This window comes from Agelaius tricolor, unplaced genomic scaffold, assembly GCF_023055355.1.
Source record: "Agelaius tricolor isolate 1412-34295 unplaced genomic scaffold, bAgeTri1.0.p SCAF_30, whole genome shotgun sequence".
In the NCBI taxonomy this organism is placed as follows: Eukaryota; Metazoa; Chordata; class Aves; order Passeriformes; family Icteridae; genus Agelaius; species Agelaius tricolor.
In genome coordinates, this window is record NW_027269290.1 from 4536102 (window position 1) to 4555943 (window position 19842).

The window sequence follows — 19842 nt, forward strand, 5'->3', positions numbered from 1 at the left end:
AAAAATCCCCCAGACAAGCAAAAAAAACCCAAAAACCACTAAAAACCAAATTAACTCAGCTTATTATTATCCTCAATTATTTATATATAATTATTTACATATAATTATCCCCAGTTATTGCATTTTTATTGGGCTACAAAAAAACCTGCAAAACTTTAAAATTAAAATTAAATTAAATGATAAAAATAAAAGTTCACTGCCCCCAGGGCTGATAAAACTTCACAGTGAGAAGTGGTGAGAATAGGAAATTATTTTTATTTATTATAAATAAATATTTATTATAAATAAATAAAAATAATAAATCCAACCATAAAATCCAGCCCGGTTTGGGGTGCAGGAGGAGGAAATAATTGGGGAAGAGGTGCTGGTGAAACCAGAAAAATCTGCTGGTGAAATGATAAAATTAACGATAAAAATTAAAATAAAATAAATAAAATAAAATTATAAAAATGAAATAAAAATAAATTATAAAAATAAAAAGGAATGGTAAAAATAGAATTAAAATAAAATAAATTATATTTTTAAAATAAAAATTCAGTGCCCCCAGGGCTGATAAACCCCCACAGTGAGAAGTGGTGAGAATAGGAAATTATGGAGATTTATTATAAATAAATAAAAATAATAAATCCAACCATGAAATCCAGGCAGGTTTGGGGTGTAGGAGGAGGAAATAATTGGGCAAGTGGTGCTGGTGAAACCAGAAAAATCTGCTGGTGAAATGATAAAATTAAAGATAAAAATAAAATAAAAAACTAAATTATAAAAATAAAAATGAATGATAAAAATAGGATAAAAATAAAATAAAGATAAAATTATAAAAAGGAAAGGGAATTATAAAAATAAAATAAAATTAAATTTTAAAAATAAAAATTCAGTGCCCCCAGGGCTGATAAAGCCCCACAGTGAGAAGTAGTGAAATAGGAAATTGTGGAGATTTATTAGAAATTGAATTTAACCATGAAATCCAGGCAGGTTTGGGGTGCAGGAGGAGGAAATAATTGGGGAAGTGGTGCTGGTGAAACCAGAAAAATCTGCTGGTGAAATGATAAAATTAATGATAAAAATAAAATAAAATAAAATAATACATTATAAAAATAAAAAGGAATGATAAAAATAGAATAAAAATAAAATAAAATTATAAAAAGAAAAGGGAATGATAAAAATAAAATTAAATTAAATTTTAAAAATAAAAATTCACTGCCCCCAGGGCTGATAAAACCCCACAGTGAGAAGTGGTGAGAATAGGAAATTGTGGAGATTTATTAGAAATTGAATTTAACCATGAAATCCAGGCAGGTTTGGGGTGCAGGAGGAGGAAATAATTGGGGAAGTGGTGCTGGTGAAACCAGAAAAATCTGCTGGTGAAATGATAAAATTAATGATAAAAATAAAATAAAATAAAATAATACATTATAAAAATAAAAAGGAATGATAAAAATAGAATAAAAATAAAATAAAATTATAAAAAGAAAAGGGAATGATAAAAATAAAATTAAATTAAATTTTAAAAATAAAAATTCACTGTCCCCAGGGCTGATAAAACCCCACAGTGAGAAGTGGTGAGAATAGGAAATTGTGGAGTTTTATTAGAAATTGAATTTAACCATGAAATCCAGGCAGGTTTGGGGTGCAGGAGGAGGAAATAATTGGGAAAATCCGTGAAATTCAGTGTTCGGGGCGTTGGGTGTGGATCGGGGCCTTGGGGACGCTTCCATGACAAAGGGACGGGAACGGCCCCGGGCTGGCGCTGCCCTAACCGGGACCGCCTAAGTCGCGATAGGCCCGCGACAGGGAGGGACAAAACAAAAGAAAAACAAACAAAGCAAAGGGAGGAAAAAAGAGAAGAAATTCCAAAAGAAACAGACAAAAAATTCACAAAAAACCCAATTAAAAAAACGCCGAAAATCAAAAATAACCGCCAAAACAACTCAAAAAAAAAACCAAAACAAAAAGGAAAAAAAATCCCAAATAACAGGCAAAAAAATCCAAAATAACAGCCAAAAAATATCAAATAAAAAACCCAAATATACACCCAAAAGCCCAAATAAAAAACCCAAATACACGCCCAAATAAATCCCAAATACACAGCCAAAAAAATCCCAAATACACAGCCAAAAAAAATCAAATAAAAACCCCAAATATACACCCAAAAGCCCAAATAAAAAACCCAAATACACGCCCAAATAAATCCCAAATACACACCCAAAAATATCCCAAATACACACCCAAAAAATCCCAAATACACACCCAAAAAAACAAATAAAAAACCCAAATACACACCCAAAAAACCTCAAATTCACACCCAAAAAAACCCCAACAAATCCCCCAAACAAACCAAATGAAAAAAACCAAACTAAAACAAAAACCAACCCCAAAGACAACCCACAAAAACCAAACAAAAAAAACCAAAACAAAACAAAAAAGAAAAAAAAAATCCCAAATACACATCCAAAAAAATCTGAAATACACACTCAAAAAACCCAAATAAAAAACCCAAATACACACCCAAAACCCCAAATACACAACCAAAAAAAAAACCAAATAAAAACCCCCAACAAAACCCCAAAACCCAAATTAATTCCTCTGAAATATCCTCAATTATTTTTATTGGGCTGCACGTGGGACATAAAAATGCAAAATTTGTGCACCTGAGTCAGCCCCAGTGGGGTTTAATTCAATATTAATTCATTAATTCCATATTTCCAGCAAGGAATTCCTTGATGTGGTTTCTGCTCCTTCCTCCTTGGGGCTCCTTAATTCAGTGCCTCTTTATTTTTATTTTAATTTTAAATTATCTTAATTTTGGGCCTCTTTATTCCGCATTCAGCCAGAATTCCAAAGGAATTCCAATAAAACTCAAGCAGGGCACGAAATGAAGTGAAATTATCCAAAAATTGTAATTTTTCCTATAAATCTGACCATGTTTGTATCATCAAATGCAGAACAAAATGCATAAAAATAGGATTTAAATGTTATTTTTACTAAAATGGAGGCATGAACCTCCAAAGACCAAAATGCAAAGCAAAAGTGAGAAGGTGCCATTTTAATGGCTGTGGAATATTTTTAATTTTTTCATGGTTAAATCCTCCCCTTTTCTAACAAAATGAGTAATTTGGGGGGTTTGGAGGGAATTTAAAGTGTAAAAATTAAATCTTTTCAGTGGGGTTTGCATGAATGGTGCTGGTTAGCACAGGAAAAATGGTGAAAAAAACCCCAAATTATAATTTCTCCTATAAATCTGATCATATTTGTATCATCGAACCAGTCTCCTTAGTGAACCCAATGCATAAAAATAGGATTTAAATGATTTTTTTATTAAAATGGAGGCATGAACCACCAAAGACAAAATGCGAGAAGCTGCATTTTAATGACTGTGGAATATTTTTAATTTTTTCATAGTTAAAGCATCCCCTTTTCTGACTAAAATGAGTGGGTTTGGGGCTTTAAATGGAATTTAAAGTGTAAAAATTAAATATATTCAGTGGGAATTGCATGAATGGTGATGGTTAGCACAGGGAAAATGGTGCTGGTGAAAAACCCCCCAAAAAAACCCCAAATTGTAAAAATTTCTCCTATAATTCTGACCATGTTTGCATCATCAAACCATTTTCGCACTGTATAAAAATGGGATTTAAATGATATTTTCACTAAAATGGACGCATGAACCTCCAAGGACCAAAATGCAAAGCAAAAGTGAGAAGGTGCCATTTTAATGACTGTGGAATATTTTTAATTTTTCCATGGTTAAAGCATCCCCTTTTCTTACCAAAATGAAGAATTTTGGGATTTCTGGCGAGTTTAAAGTGCAAAAAAAATCCAAAATCTTCATTGGACTTTGCATGAACTGTGCATGCATTAACTGCTGACATGCACAGGGAGAAGTGGCGGTGGTGACATCAGTGCTGGCGTCAGAATTTGCCGATGTCACCGATTTTTTGCATTTTTTTATAATAAAAATTAACGACACCGAACCCGCGCCCGGGGCCGCCTTTTCCCTCCAAAACCGCGCCGGGCCCGCGCGGCGAATCTGCGGCTCGGGCCTTGAGGCGCCGCAGCTCCCCGGAAAATTCCCGGAGAAACGGGAAAAAATTTCTGCGTGGCGCCGGTGCCGGAGTGACGCGGCGGGCGCGGCGGGAGGGGCGGGACGGGGCGCGGAGGAGCCGCGGCGGCACCGGTAGCCCGTGGCGAATCTGCCGCCGGGGCTCCGCCGCGTGCGGGCCGCGCTGCCCGCCCTCCCCGCGGGGACAGTGGGCGGGCCCTGAGCGCCGTGATGGTTCGAACGAGCCAATGGGGGGCGAGCTCTCGCGGCCTCCGACCAATCGGTGATCGAGGGGGGCGTGGCCGGCGGGGTCGGCGGTACCGCCCCCCCGCTCGCATCCTCTCGGCGGGGCGAGCGCGACCATTTTGCGGGGGGGAGCGGCGGGAGCGGGACCGGCACCGACACCGGGACCGCCAGCGGGATCGGGGAGCGACACCGCGATCGGCGCCGGGGCCGGCATCGGGGAGCGGCACCGGGGGCGGCGGCGGCGCCTGACGGGGGAGCGGCGGCTCCGCAGGCGCGGCCTGAGGCGCTGGGCCCAGCGCTCCCGCTCGCTCCGGGCGGCCTCAGCGGCCCCGGCGGCCTCAGCGTCCCCGTTAGCTCCGCGCCCAGCCCCGCGCGGCCCGCAGCGCCGGGAGGATGTCGCGGCCCGTCAGGTGAGTGCCGGCGGGCCGGCCCCGCGCAGGGCAGGGCGGGCAGGCCTTGCTCGGGGCAGGCCGTGCGGGTTTCTCCTCTATTTCCCCTTGTTTCCCCCCCGCTAACTTGGCACGGCCACCGCCATCCCCGCCGCATTTCGCCCCGCGCCGCTCGCCCGCACTCGGGGGGCCGCGCCGGGGCGGCCCCGCGGCCGCTGTCCCACATTTTGTAACGGGGGAAAAGCGAATTTTTTTATCGCCGCCGCCGCCGTGACCCACTTGGCGCGGGGCGGGCGCCGCTCTGGCCGCCATCCGCGGCCCCCTCCGGGCGGCGGGGCCGGGCCGAGCACGCTGCCGGGGGAGGGGACGCGGTGCCATCCGGCGAGGGTCCGGGGCACGGGGGCTGTGCATGGGGAACCACGCGTAGGGGAGGAGCCGCCAGGAGCCGCCCCCTCGGAGCGAGCGCCGCTGCCTCATGCCCTGCTCCGGCCGGCCGCGGGCTGCGCGCTCCGCGATCGCCTTCCCGCCCTTGTTTTCCCTCTTTTTATTTTCGTTTCCGAGCTTTTGGCAGCCGGGCTGTGCTGGGCGAGGTGGGTCTGGGCTTGGTGGCCGCGGTTGAGCGGTGTTGGTGGGCTCGGAGGGAGCGTGGTGGTTTTGGGGATGTGTGCACGGAGAAGGGAAGGGCTGGAGTGTCAGGGTGGGTATTTGGGGAATATTTGGAAGAAATATTCCCTCTGTGTATTCCCTCAGTATTTGGGGTATTTCTTCTCTCAGAGGGTGCTGGGCACTGCCCAGGGAGTGGGCACAGCCACAGAGCTCCAGGAGAGTTTGCGTGAGCTCGGTGGGGCGGGATGGAGCGAGGTGGGTTTGGGGAGGGGGTGCCCGAGGGAAGGGGCTGGAGCTGTGTCAGGGGAAATATTTGGGATATTTCTTCTCCCAGAGGGTGCTGGGCACTGCCCAGGGAGTGGGCACGGCCACAGAGCTCCAGGAGAGTTTGGACAGGGCTGGGATGGAGCGTGGTGGATGTGGGGATGTGCGGCATGGGGAAGGGAAGGGCTGGAGCTGTGTCAGGGTGGGGTTTTGGGGAATATTTCTTCCCTCAGAGGGATGAAATATTCCCTCTGTATATTCCCTCAGTATTTGGGGTATTTCTTCCTTCAGAGGGTGCTGGGCACTGCCCAGGGAGTGGGCACAGCCACAGAGCTCCAGGAGAGTTTGGACATTGCTGGGTGTGGGCTGGGATGGAGCGAGGTGGATTTGGGGAGGGGATGCCCGAGGGAAGGGAAGGGCTGGAGCTGTGTCAGGATGGGGTTTTGGGGAATATTTCTTCCCTCACAGGGAAGAAATATTACCTCCATATATTCCCTCAGTATTCGGGGTATTTCTTCCCTCAGAGGGTGCTGGGCACTGCCCAGGCTGCCCCGGGAATGGGCGCAGCCACAGAGCTCAAGCAGAGTTTGGACAGGGCTGGGATGGAGCGTGGTGGATGTGGGGATGTGTGCACAGGGAAGGGAAGGGCTGGAGCTGTGTCAGGGTGGGGTTTTGGGGAATATTTCTTCCCTCAGAGGGTGCTGGGCACTGCCCAGGCTCCTCAGGGAATGGCACAACCACAGAGCTCCAGGAGAGTTTGGACATTGCTGGGTGTGGGCTGGGATGGAGCGAGGTGGATTTGGGGAGGGGATGCCCAAGGGCAGGGAAGGGCTGGAGCTGTGTCAGGGTGGGGTTTTGGGATTTTTCTTCCCTCAGAGGGTGCTGGGCACTGCCAGGGTTCCCCAGGGAATGGGCACAGCCGCGGAGCTCAAGCAGAGTTTGGACATTGCTGCCGGGGATGGCCAGGATGGGATTTTGGGGTGTGTGTGCAGAGCCAGGAGCTGCTCTGGATGATCCTTGGGAGTCCATTCCAGCTCAGGACATTCTGTGATTCCCTGGTGTCTCAAATCTTTAGCAAGGAGGTGGCAAAAGGGTGAGCTCGTGATTTCAGCTGTCCTTAGAGCAGAGCTGTGAGGTTTCCCACGGTGTTCTCCTCATGCTTTGGAATTTCCTCATTCTCAAGTGATTGGCTGGAGTTTTATTCCCAGCTGGAGTTTTATTCCCAGCTGGAGTTGTTTTATTCCCAATTGGAGTTTTATTCCCAGTGAGCCTGGGCTGGGCTGTGGATGTTTGGTGTCTTGGCTGATTGAACTATAAAGTACAAATTACTAATTTAACTATAAAGTACAAATTAACAACGATGCATCGATACATTTGGAGATGACAGCATTTCTATTTAAGTAATATGTCCCAAAATGCAGAATTGAAAATATAAATGGGACCCAGGAGTGCTTTGCTGAGTGGGGCAGTGGCTCAGGGATGGGTGAGCTCCCAAATTAGTGCTGATGTGACTCTGCTGCCTGAGGGGACACTTCAGTGCTGGGCATTTCCTCCACCCAAGGAAAAGCTGCTGTCTTTAAAAGCAGAGCCTCTGAACTTGCTGGAATTAATATTTTTGAGAGAGTTAAAAAAAAAATTAAAATAAAACACCTCTGTCCAATCCTGGTTTTGTTGCTTTATAGAAAGGAGTGAAATTTCCCATGGTGTTCTCCTCATGCTTTGGAATTTCCTCATTCTCAAGTGATTGGTTGGAGTTTTATTCCCAATTGGAGTTGTTTTATTCCCAATTGGAGTTGTTTTATTCCCAGTTGGAGTTTTATTCCCAGTTGGAGTTGTTTTATTCCCAATTGGAGTTGTTTTATCCCCAATTGGAGTTGTTTTATCCCCAATTGGAGTTGTTTTATCCCCAATTGGAGTTGTTTTATCCCCAATTGGAGTAGTTTTATTCCCAATTGGAGTTGTTTTATCCCCAATTGGAGTTGTTTTATCCCCAATTGGAGTTGTTTTATTCCCAATTGGAGTTGTTTTATTCCCAATTGGAGTAGTTTTATTCCCAATTGGAGTTGTTTTATTCCCAATTGGAGTTGTTTTATCCCCAATTGGAGTAGTTTTATTCCCAATTGGAGTAGTTTTATTCCCAATTGGAGTTGTTTTATTCCCAGTGAGCCTGGGCTGGGCTGTGGATGTCTTGGGTGTCTTGGCTGATTGAACTATAAAGTACAAATTAATTGTGATAATGATACATCTATACATTTGGAGATGACAGCGTTTGTATTGAAATCCATTCATAAATTAATGCTGCAATGAAGTTTTTTCTGCCTGGCTTTGCTGATTTTTGGGGAAATGGAGGCCTGGTGAAAAGTTCCTCAATGTAGAGTTTTCCTCTTGTCAGTGCTCTTTGAATTTATTGCTGTTTTCTGCTGGTTTGGGGTGGAATTTGTGCTCACCTAAAGCAGTGAACTTCACAAAATCCACCCTAAATCCCAGGTTTTTACTCCACTTGTTGAGAAAATTGCCCTGATAGATGGAGCAGTGCCTTATCTCTGGATTTAATAACCCTTCAGGGGAAAAAATGTAAATATTCAGTGCCTGCTGCATTGTATTGCTCTGCTAGCTAGAAAACCCTGCCTGTGGATTGAAACCCATTCATAAATTAATGCTGCAATGAAGTTTTTTCTGCCTGGCTTTGCTGATTTTTGGGGAAATGGAGGCCTGGTGAAAAGTTCTTCAATGTAGAGTTTTCCTCTAGTCAGTGCTCTTTGAATTTATTGCTGTTTTCTGCTGGTTTGGGGTGGAATTTGTGCTCACCTAAAGCAGTGAAATTCATAAAATCCACCCTAAATCCCAAGTTTTTATTCCACTTGTTGAGAAAATTGACCTGAGGCTGAGTGTGGCTGTTAATGTCAATTATTTCAAATTAAGTAGGAATAAAGTCCTGGCTATTTCCAGGCTTCTTGTGGCTGGCACTGAGAGCCAGGTGCTCCTGGCTGGAATTATGGGGTTTTCAGTGCTGGTAGAAAAAGGCAAGGAGTAAAAAGGAAAGAAACCTGAAATTATTGAATTTCTGCATCTCTTGTGTAACTCTGCTGAAGTTCTGCAAAGAGAGCTGGGGCTGCTTATAGAGAAAAAAAGAAAATTAAATTTAATACTTGGAGCCACTATTTTTATATATTTATATGTATTTATATATTTTTAATATATTTTTATTTATCTATATCATATATATATATGATATATATTTATATATATATTATTTTTATATATCATATATCATATTACATATATATATATATATATATATATATATAGCATCAATTAATGTATTTAAAATCAGAATTTTGATTTCTGCTGCAAATTTCTTCTGCTTTTTCCCACTGGTCACTTTTATTTGCTGGTTTTCTCCTGCAGGCTTTGCAGATTGAGGTGTTGTGGGAAGGGGTGGAAATCCCAGGGTTTTTTTTTTGGTCATTCATTTTAAACTTCAAGCCAGTTATGAATTTATCTCAGTGCTTCAAGGCTTTACACCTTTCATTTTTCTGGATTTGAATCCTTCCTTCCGTTGTTGGCATTGCAGTGAAAGGGTGAAATTTTACTTGCAGGAAAAAAATAGATTTATTCAATGTAAAATATAAAGTAGAAATAATTGTGATTGTGGAAGAGTTTCTGTGGGATTGCAGGCAAGCAAGAGTTCCTTGGGGATTGGCACTTAATAACATGGAATGATGAGGAAAAAGCTGATTTTTGGTCTCTTCCAGTCTGGGGAGAAGCAGAGAGAAGGTGGAGGTGCAAGAAAATCCAAAATAGAGGGAGGGGGGGTGAGCTGAGTGTTTGGCTTTGGTTCCCCTCCTGCTCTGCATCATTAAAATCAAATACAGAATGAGCAAAAACTGCTTTAATTATGGAATCATTTAATTATGAAATCATTCCATTGTTCTGGGGAGTTCAAAATCCTGAAATCCCTGCAGAGCCTCAAGTGGGGAATCAGCCCAGCCCCAAATCTCAGTGCTGGGTCCTGAGTCCCAATTTGTGCCCAGACAGGGGTGATTTTAATTTCACCCAGTTGGGAATTTTGAACCAGTTGGGATCTGATGCTTTATCAGTGAAAAGAGTTGGGATTTTTGTACCTTGTCAATAAAAGAGCTGGGATTGGATGGTTTATCAATAAAAGAGCTGGGGTTGGATGGTTTATCAATAAAAGAGCTGGGGTTGGATGGTTTATCAATAAAAGAGCTGGGGTTTGATGGTTTATCAATAAAACAGCTGAGATTTTATAGTTTATCAATAAAACAGCTGGGGTTTGATGGTTTGTCAATAAAACCACTGGGGTTTGGGAGTTTATCAATAAAAGATCTGGGATTTGATGGTTTATCAATAAAACCACTGGGGTTTGGGAGTTTATCAATAAAAGAGCTGGGGTTTGATGGTTTGTCCATAAACCAGCTGGGATTTGGGAGTTTATCAATAAATCAGCTGGGGTTTGATGGTTTATCAATAAAACAGCTGGGGTTTGATGGTTTGTCAATAAAAGAGCTGGAGTTGGATGGTTTATCAATAAAAGAGCTGGGATTTGATGGTTTATCAATAAAACAGCTGGGATTTGATGGTTTATCAATAAAACAGCTGGGATTGGATGATTTATCAATAAAACAGCTGGGGTTTGACAGTTTATCAATAAAAGAGCTGAGATTTTATAGTTTATCAATAAAACCACTGGGATTGATGGTTTATCAATAAAAGAGCTGGGGTTTGATGGTTTGTCCATAAACCAGCTGGGATTTGGGAGTTTATCAATAAAAGAGCTGGGGTTTGGGAGTTTATCAATAAAAACACTGGGGTTTGATGGTTTATCAATAAAACAGCTGGGGTTTGACAGTTTATCAATAAAAGAGCTGGGATTGGATGGTTTATCAATAAAACCACTGGGATTTGGGAGTTTATCAATAAAAGAGCTGGGGTTTGATGGTTTATCAATAACAGCTGGGATTTGATGGTTTATCAATAAAACCACTGGGGTTTGATGGTTTGTCCATAAACCAGCTGGGATTTGGGAGTTTATCCATAAAACAGCTGGGATTTGATGGTTTATCAATAAAACCACTGGGATTTTATAGTTTATCAATAAAAGAGCTGGGATTTGATGGTTTATCAATAAAACCACTGGGATTTGATGGTTTATCAATAAAAGAGCTGAGATTTTATAGTTTATCAATAAAAGAGCTGGGGTTTGATGGTTTATCCATAAAACCACTGGGATTTAGGAGTTTATCAATAAAACAGCTGGGGTTTGGGGTTTGATGGTTTATCAATAAAAGATTTAACCCCCGAGTGCCCAGGGCGGGTCCCTGGCTGTCCCCAGGTGCCCTGGGCCACCTCCTGCTGGTGCCTTCCCCTCCCTGCCCATGGAAATCCCAAATCCAGCCCTGCTTGCATTATGGCTGCAGGAATCATTCATTGTTCTGTGGGGTTCCAGTCCTGAAATCCTGAAATCCTTGCAGAGCCTGAAGTGGGGAATGAGCCCAGAGCCAAAGCTCAGCTCTGTCCTGGGACCCTCTCAGTGCTGGGTCCTGAGTCCCAATTTGTGCCCAGACAGGGGTGATTTTAATTTCACCCAGCTGGGATTTTTAAACCAGTTGGGATCTGATGCTTTATCAGTGAAAAGAGTTGGGATTTTTGTACCTTGTCAATAAAAGAGCTGGGGTTGGATGGTTTATCAATAAAAGAGCTGGGGTTGGATGGTTTATCAATAAAAGAGCTGAGATTTTATAGTTTATCAATAAAACCACTGGGATTGATGCTTTATCAATAAAAGAGCTGGGGTTTGATAGTTTGTCCATAAACCAGCTGGGATTTGGGAGTTTATCAATAAAAGAGCTGGGATTTGGGAGTTTATCAAGAAAACAGCTGGGGTTTGATGGTTTATCAATAAAAGAGTTGGGATTGGATGGTTTATCAATAAAACCACTGGGATTTGGGAGTTTATCAATAAATCAGCTGGGGTTTGATGGTTTATCAATAAAACCACTGGGGTTTGATGGTTTATCAATAAAAGAGCTGGATTATGGTGGTTTATCAATAAGAGCTGGGGTTTGATTATTTATCAATAAAAGAGCTGGGATTTGGTGGTTTATCAGTAAAAGAGCTGGGATTTGATGGTTTATCAATAAAACCACTGGGGTTTGACAGTTTATCAATAAAAGAGCTGAGATTTTATAGTTTATCAATAAAACCACTGGGATTGATGGTTTATCAATAAAAGAGCTGGGGTTTGATGGTTTGTCCATAAACCAGCTGGGATTTTATAGTTTATCAATAAAACAGCTGGGATTTTATAGTTTATCAATAAAAGAGCTGGGATTTGATGGTTTATCAATAAAAGAGCTGGGATTGGATGGTTTATCAATAAATCAGCTGGGGTTTGATGGTTTATCAATAAAACCACTGGGATTTGACAGTTTATCAATAAAACAGCTGGGATTTGACAGTTTATCAATAGAAGAGCTGGGGTTTGATGGTTTATCAATAAAAGAGCTGGGATTTGACAGTTTATCAATAGAAGAGCTGGGATTGGATGGTTTATCAATAAAACAGCTGGGATTTGACAGTTTATCAATAAAAGATTTAACCCCCAAATGCCCAGGGCGGGTCCCTGGCTGTCCCCAGGTGCCCTGGGCCTCCTCCTGCTGGTGCCTTCCCCTCCCTGCCCATGGAAATCCCAAATCCAGCCCTGCAGATTTGCCTTGCCCAGCTCTGGAAATCCCTGCAGGGAGCACTGGTGGCTGCAATTTCTGATCTCTGTGCATTCAAAAATGCACCCAAAATGCTTTTAGTGGCAATATTTGGTGGTGATTTTGGCCTCACCTTTACCTGAGAGTGAAACCTGAGGCTCAGAAGGGGCTGGAGCTTTGCTCACAAACCCTGAGGAGTTTTGGTTCCATTGGGTGAATCAAGGCTGTGCTGAAAATAAATATTAAATAAAACCTCAATAACCATTTCATGTCCTTGCCCTTGCTCTGTTGGATTGAGCCTGGGAGGTTTGATTTGATCTAAATTTTTCTCTTCAATGCCTGCATTTTTGAAGGCTCCTTTCAGCATTGCTTTGCAGCATTTTATTGTTGTGGGATTTTTTTAAAATGTGGCTTTTAATGCCTGTACAAACATCTGGGAATCTCTGCATTCCCTTAAAATACAAAAAAACCCCAAACTTTTCTATCTGATTGTGGGGCTGTGCTGATGTGGATTTAAAAACTGAAGGTTTAGGCACTAAATTGAAGTTGTGGTATTAAAATGACATTTTTTTCTCAGTGTTATAGGAATTTAGTGATGTTTTAATGTTTTGATTTTGCATTTCATCTTTGCATTCTCTTTAAAAAAAAACCCCAAACTTTTCAGATTGTGGGGCTGTGCTGATGTGGATTTAAAAACTGAGAGTTTTGGGGACTAAACTGAAGATGAGGATGACATTTTTTTCTCAATTTTTATAGGAATTTAGGGATCCTTTGCCATGCTGATTTTGCTTTTTATCTGTGCATTCTCCTTAAAAACCCCAAACTTTTCAGATTGTGGGGCTGTGCTGATATTGTTGATTTAAAAACTGAAGGTTTAGGCGCTAAACTGAAGTTGAGGTTATGAAAATGCCATTTTATTCTCAGTTTATAGGAATTTGCCATGCTGATATTACTTTTCATCTGGGCATTCTCTTTAAAAACCCCAAACTTTTCAGATTGTGGGGCTGTGCTGATGTGGATTTAAAAACTGAAGGTTTAGGCACTAAACTGAAGATGAGGATGAAATTTTTTTTCTCAGTTTTAAAGGAATTTAGTGATCCTTTGGTGATTTGATTTTGCATTTCATCTTTGCATTCTCTTTAAAAAACCCCAAACTTTTCTGATTGTGGGGCTGTGCTGATGTGGATTTAAAACTGAGAGTTTGGGCACTAAACTGAAGATGAGGTTATGAAAATGCCATTTTATTCTCAGTTTTAGAGGAATTTGACATTTTGATTTTGCTTATTATCTTTGCATTCTCTTAAAAAACCCCCAAACTTTTCAGATTGTGGGGCTGTGCTGATGTGGATTTAAAACTGAGAGTTTAGGGACTAAACTGAAGATGGGGTTATGAAAATGCCATTTTATTCTCAGTTTTATGGGCATTTAGTGATCATTTGACATTTTGATTTTGCATTTCATCTGTGCATTCTCTTTAAAAAAAACCCCAAACTTTTCTGATGGTGGGGCTGTGCTGATGTTGATTTAAAAACTGAGAATTTAGGGACTAAATGGAAGTTGTGGTATGAAAATGCCATTTTATTCTCAGTTTATAGGAATTTGCCAGGCTGATTTTGCATTTCATCTTTGCATTCTCTTTAAAACCCCCAAACTTTTCAGATTGTGGGGCTGTGCTGATGTAGATTTAAAAACTGAGACTTCAGGCACTAAATTGAATTTGAGGTTATGAAAATGCCATTTTTTTAAAAAATAAAACCAATTTTAAGCCATGAGTTCAAGGTGCTCAAGAGGACAAACTTCATTTCCCTGTACAAATTTTCTCTTCCTTTCATTTGTATTTTTGGGATGTTTTTTAGGGATTGGTTTCATTTTTTTGGTTTTTCAATTTCTTTAAGAGGTTTGGCTTAAAAAAACAATTAAAATTAAAAATAAACCCACTTTTGCTCCTGCATCCTTCTGCAAGCCATAACTTAGAGATGCTCAGCAGGGCAACTTAAACTTGATTTACCTGCACAAATCTTCCCTTTTTTTCCCTTTTTGGTATTTTTGGGGTGTTTTTTAATGAATTGGTTCCATTTTTTGATTTTTCAATTTCTTTAAGAGCTTTGGGTTGAAATAAAACCAATTTTGCATCCTTCTGAAGGGCAGCTTAAATTCGATTTTTAGCTGGATCAGCACTGCTGGCCTTGGTGTGTGTTTGAAGTGAGTGGGTTTAGCAGCAATTAATTAATGCTAATTAATTAATGGACAATGAATGCAGCTCAGTGTGAACTGTGCTGAGAGCAGGAGGAGGATGAGGAGGATGAGGAAGGATCCTTGTGCTGGGTGGAGTTTCCAGCTGAAGAACTGAGCAAAATCCCATTTTTCCTTGGTTTTTTGGCCTAAAGTGCAGGAAAAGGAGCTCTGGGAATTTCTGCATGCAAAATCCCATTTTTCCTTGGGTTTTGGGCCCCAAGGGCAGGAAAAGGAGCTCTGGGAATTCCTGTATGCAAAATCCAATTTTTCCTTGGTTTGGGCCCAAAGGACAGGAAAAGGAGCTCTTGGAATTTCTGTGTGCAAAATCCCATTTTTCCTTGGTTTTTTGGCCCAAAGTGCAGGAAAAGGAGCTCTGGGAATTTCTGCATGCAAAATCCCATTTTTCCTTGGTTTTTGGCCTAAATGGCAGGAGAAAGCAGCTCTGGGAATTTCTGTATGCAAAATCCCATTTTTCCTTGGGTTTGGGCCCCAAGGGACAGGAAAAGGAGCTCTGGGAATTCCTGCATGCAAAATCCCATTTTTCCTTGGTTTTGGGCCCAAAGGACAGGAAAAGCAGCTCTGGGAATTCCTGTATGCAAAATCCCATTTTTCCTTGGTTTTGGCCCAAAGTGCAGGAAAAGGAGCTCTGGGAATTTAATTTTGTATGCAAAATCCCATTTTTCCTTGGGTTTTGGCCTAAATGGCAGGAGAAAGGAGCTCTGGGAATTCCTGTGTGCAAAATCCCATTTTTCCTTGAAATTGGGCCTAAAGGACAGGAAAAGGAGCTCTGGGAATTCCTGTATGCAAAATCCCATTTTTCCTTGGTTTTGGTCCAAAGGACAGGAAAAGGAGCTCTGGGAATTCCTGTATGCAAAATCCCATTTTTCCTTGGTTTGGGCCTCAAGGACAGGAAAAGCAGCTCTCGGAATTTCTGCATACAAAATCCCATTTTTCCTTGGTTTTGGTCCCAAAGGGCAGGAAAAGCAGCTCTGGGAATTTAATTTTGTATGCAAAATCCCATTTTTCCTTGGTTTTGGTCCCAAAGTGCAGGAAAAAGCAGCTCTGGGAATTTAATTTTGTATGCAAAATCCCATTTTTCCTTGGTTTTGGGCCTCAAGGACAGGAAAAGGAGCTCTGGGAATTTCTGTAGCTGCAGCCCCTGCCAGGCCTCCAGGGCTGAGTTATCAACTGAAATTCATGGAATTCTCAAATTCAACAAGGCTGCCGTGGTTTCCTTGGATTGCTGTTTTATGGGGTAGTTGTGTTGTGAATAAAACAGGTGGATTTGATAGTTTATTGATAAATCAGCTGGGGTTTGATACTTTATCAATTAAACAGTTGGGGTTTGATAGTTTATTGATAAATCAGCTGGGGTTTGATACTTTATCAATAAAAAGAGCTGGGATTTTTATACTTTGTCAGTAAAACAGTTGGGGTTTGATAGTTTATTGATAAAACAGCTGGGGTTTGATACTTTATCAATAAAAAGAGTTGGGATTTTTATATCTTGTCAATAAAAGAGGTGGGGTTTGATAGTTTATTGATAAATCAGCTGGGATTTGATAGTTTATCAATAAAAAGAGCTGGGATTTTTATACTTTGTCAATGAAAGACCTGGGATTTGATACCTTGGCCATTAAACAGCTGGGGTTTGATATCTTGTGAATTAAACAGCTGGGGTTTGATAGTTTATCAATAAAAAGATTGGGGATTTTTATACTTTGTCCATTAAACAGCTGGGGTTTGATATCTTGTCAATAAGTTGGGATTTGATACTTTATCAATAAAAAGAGCTGGGATTTTTATACTTTGTCAATGAAAGACCTGGGATTTGATATCTTGGCCATTAAACAGCTGGGGTTTGATACTTTATCAATAAAAGAGCTGGGATTTTATAGTTTATCAATAAATCAGCTGGGATTTGATACTTTATCAATAAAAGAGTTGGAATTTTTATATCTTGTCAGTGAAACAGCTGGGGTTTGATTTCTTGTCAATAAGAGTTGGGATTTGATACTTTATCAGTAAAAAGAGTAGAAATTTTTATACTTTGTCAATTAAAAGAGCTGGGATTTTTATACCTTGTCAATAAAACAGCTGGGATTTGATGTCTTGTCCATTAAAGAGCTGGGATTTGATACTTTATCAATAAAAGAGCTGGGGTTTGATAGTTTATTGATAAATCAGCTGAGATTTGATACTTTATCAATAAAAAGAGCTGGGATTTTTATACCTTGTCAGTGAAACAGCTGGGATTTGATTTCTTGTCAATAAGAGTTGGGATCTGATACTTTATCAGTAAAAAGAGTTGGGATTTTTGTACCTTGTCAATAAAAGAGCTGGGATTTGATGGTTTATCAATAAAACAGCTGGGATTTGATATTTTGTCAATAAGAGTTGGGATTTGATACTTTATCAGTAAAAAGAGTAGAAATTTTTAGACTTTGTCAATTAAAAGAGTTGGGATTTTTGTACCTTGTCAATAAAACAGCTGGGATTTGATGTCTTGTCCATTAAAGAGCTGGGATTTGATACTTTATCAATAAAAGAGCTGGGGTTTGATAGTTTATTGATAAATCAGCTGAGATTTGATACTTTATCAATAAAAAGAGCTAGGATTTTTATACCTTGTCAGTGAAACAGCTGGGATTTGATTTCTTGTCAATAAGAGTTGGGATCTGATACTTTATCAGTAAAAAGAGTTGGGATTTTTGTACCTTGTCAATAAAAGAGCTGGGGTTTGGTGGTTTATCAATAAAAAGAGCTGGGGTTTGATATCTTGTCAATAAAATAGTTGGTATTTAATACCTTGTCAATAAAAGAGCTGGGATTTGATATCTTGTCAATAAGAGTTGGGATTTGATACTTTACCAGTAAAAAGAGTAGACATTTTTATACTTTGTCAATAAATAGAGTTGGGATTTTTGTACCTTGTCAATTAAACAGCTGGGATTTGATGGTTTATCAATAAAACAGCTGCGGTTTGATGGTTTATCAATAACAGAGCTGGGATTGGATGGTTTATCAATAAAAGAACTGGGATTGGATGGTTTATCAATAACAGAGCTGGGGTTTGATGGTTTATCAATAAAACCACTGGGGTTTGGTGGTTTATCAATAAATCAGCTGGGGTTTGGTGGTTTATCAATAAAACCACTGGGATTTGATGGACAAGGAGCTGATAAATTCCCAGCAATTCCATTCTGGGGGTCTCTGGGAGTTCAAGGGGCAGATTTGGTTTTGTTGATTTTCAGATGGGTGTCACTCATTCAGGAAGCTCCAGTGGAAACTTGGAATGCTTTAAAACCAGGGATCAAATGGGAAAATAAAAATTGGAGGAGAAGGTGGGAGAGCAGGTGAGCTGTGAGAAACAGGAATTCCAAAAAGAGCAGCTCAGGAAGGTTTGGTTTATAACCTTTGTGTATTTATCAACATTCACACTCACATTCTGAGCCTATTATTGTTCAGTCTCCTCAGGAAAATGCTATTTATTCATTAATATCCTTTGCTGGCTGCACAGGTGGAGGTGGCTGAATTCCCCAAGTTTTCTTGGTGTTTTTGGGCTACAAATGCAGCTCTGAAGAAAAGGATGTGACATTTCTTATTCCTTAAAGCTTTAGTAGCCCTGAAGTCAGAAATTCCTAATTTATTTTCCTGCTTTTTCCAGGAACAGGAAGGTGGTGGATTACTCCCAGTTTCAGGAATCAGATGATGCTGGTAAATGAATTTTTTTGGCCTTAATTTCCTCATTATTCCATGCATATTAATTGTTCTGCTTCAGCTCCAAATTCCAAGGAGTTTCTGTTCTCTACAGCCTGAACTGTTAATAAGTATTTGGAAATTCAATGATCCTCAGATGTTTTGTGTTAAAGCAACAATGGGGATGGAAATCTCCTGCTTTGGTGCTGGAATTGCTGTGGTGCCTGCAGGGCCTCCCCTCTCTGTGCTCTGGGCCAGGGGCTCCCTGGTGCTGCTTTTCTGCACTGGAAAAGATTTGGGGATTTCTGGAATGGCTCCAGGGAGCCCACAGCATCAGGGACTGGGGATTGTGGTAAAAATATCAATTGTGGGGATTAATGAAATAGTGCTGGGTCACACTGGGAAAAATATAAACTCTGAAGGAAAATTGTGAAACCCTTTTCTAAAATAATATAATCTGTGAATTAATGAAATAGTGCTGGGTCACACTGGGAAAAATATAAACTCTGAGTGAAAATTGTGAAACCCTTTTCTGAAATAATATAATCTGTGAATTAATGAAATAGTGCTGGGTCACACTGGGAAAATGGATCTCTGAATGAAAATTGTGAAACCCATTTCTAAAATAATATAATCTGTGGATTAATAAAATAGTGCTGGATCACACTGGGAAAATGGAAACTCTGAAGGAAAATTGTGAAACCCTTTTCTAAAATAATACAATCTGTGTGAATTAATAAAATAGTGCTGGATCATGTTGGGAAAATGGAATCTCTGAATGAAAATTCTGAAACCCTTTTCTAAAATAATATCATTTGTGTGGATCAGCAAAATAGTGCTGGATCACATCTGGAAAAAGTGTAAACTCTGAATTAAAATTCTGGATCCCATTTCTAAAATAATACAATTTGTGTGAATTAACAAAATAGTGCTAAATCACATTTGGAAAAAATTAATCTCTGAACTAAAATTCTGGATCCCATTTCTAAAAAAGATAATGTGTGTGAATTAATAAAATAGTGCTGGATTACATTGGGAAAAATGTAAACTCTGAATTAAAATTCTGGATCCCATTTCTAAAATAATACAATCTGTGAATTAATAAAATAGTGCTGGATCACATTTGGTAGAAATGTGATCTCTGTGGTTTAACATTTCTGGATCCCATTTCTAAAATAATAGAATATGTGTGAATGAACAAGATATTGCTGGATGATATTTGGAAAAATGGAATCTCTGAATGAAAATTCTGGATCCCATTTGTCAAAACATCTGATCTGTGTGAATCAACAGAAATTCTGGAATGTTTTGAGTTCTTGGGAGATGAACTCAATCTGAGTTTGCCCTGATAATTCAAACCAGACAAACCTGCATGGTTGTAATTGCAGTGGTTCATTCGTTCATTCATTCATTCATTCATTCATTCATTCATTCATTCATCCATCCATCCATCCATCATCCATCCATCATCCATCATCCATCATCCATCCATCCATCATCCATCCATCCATCCATCCATCCATCCATCATCCATCCATCCATCCATCCATCCATCATCCATCCATCATCCATCCATCATCCATCCATCATCCATCCATCATCCATCCATCCATCATCCATCCATCATCCATCCATCCAT

The 19842-nt window shown here is 40.6% G+C and overlaps 1 protein-coding gene across 2 annotated transcripts in view; it reads left to right on the forward strand.

The window, feature by feature from the left end:
• The first annotated feature begins 4378 nt into the window (after positions 1-4378).
• Positions 4379-19842, forward strand: part of NUCKS1 (nuclear casein kinase and cyclin dependent kinase substrate 1) — a 31419-nt gene continuing 15955 nt past the window's right edge. For both annotated transcript variants that reach the window (XM_071450438.1, XM_071450439.1), the window contains exons 1-2: positions 4379-4695; positions 18172-18221. In XM_071450438.1, the coding sequence (XP_071306539.1) occupies positions 4679-4695; positions 18172-18221 (67 nt within the window). In that variant the 5' untranslated portion in view covers positions 4379-4678. The remainder of the gene's footprint in view (positions 4696-18171; positions 18222-19842) is intronic.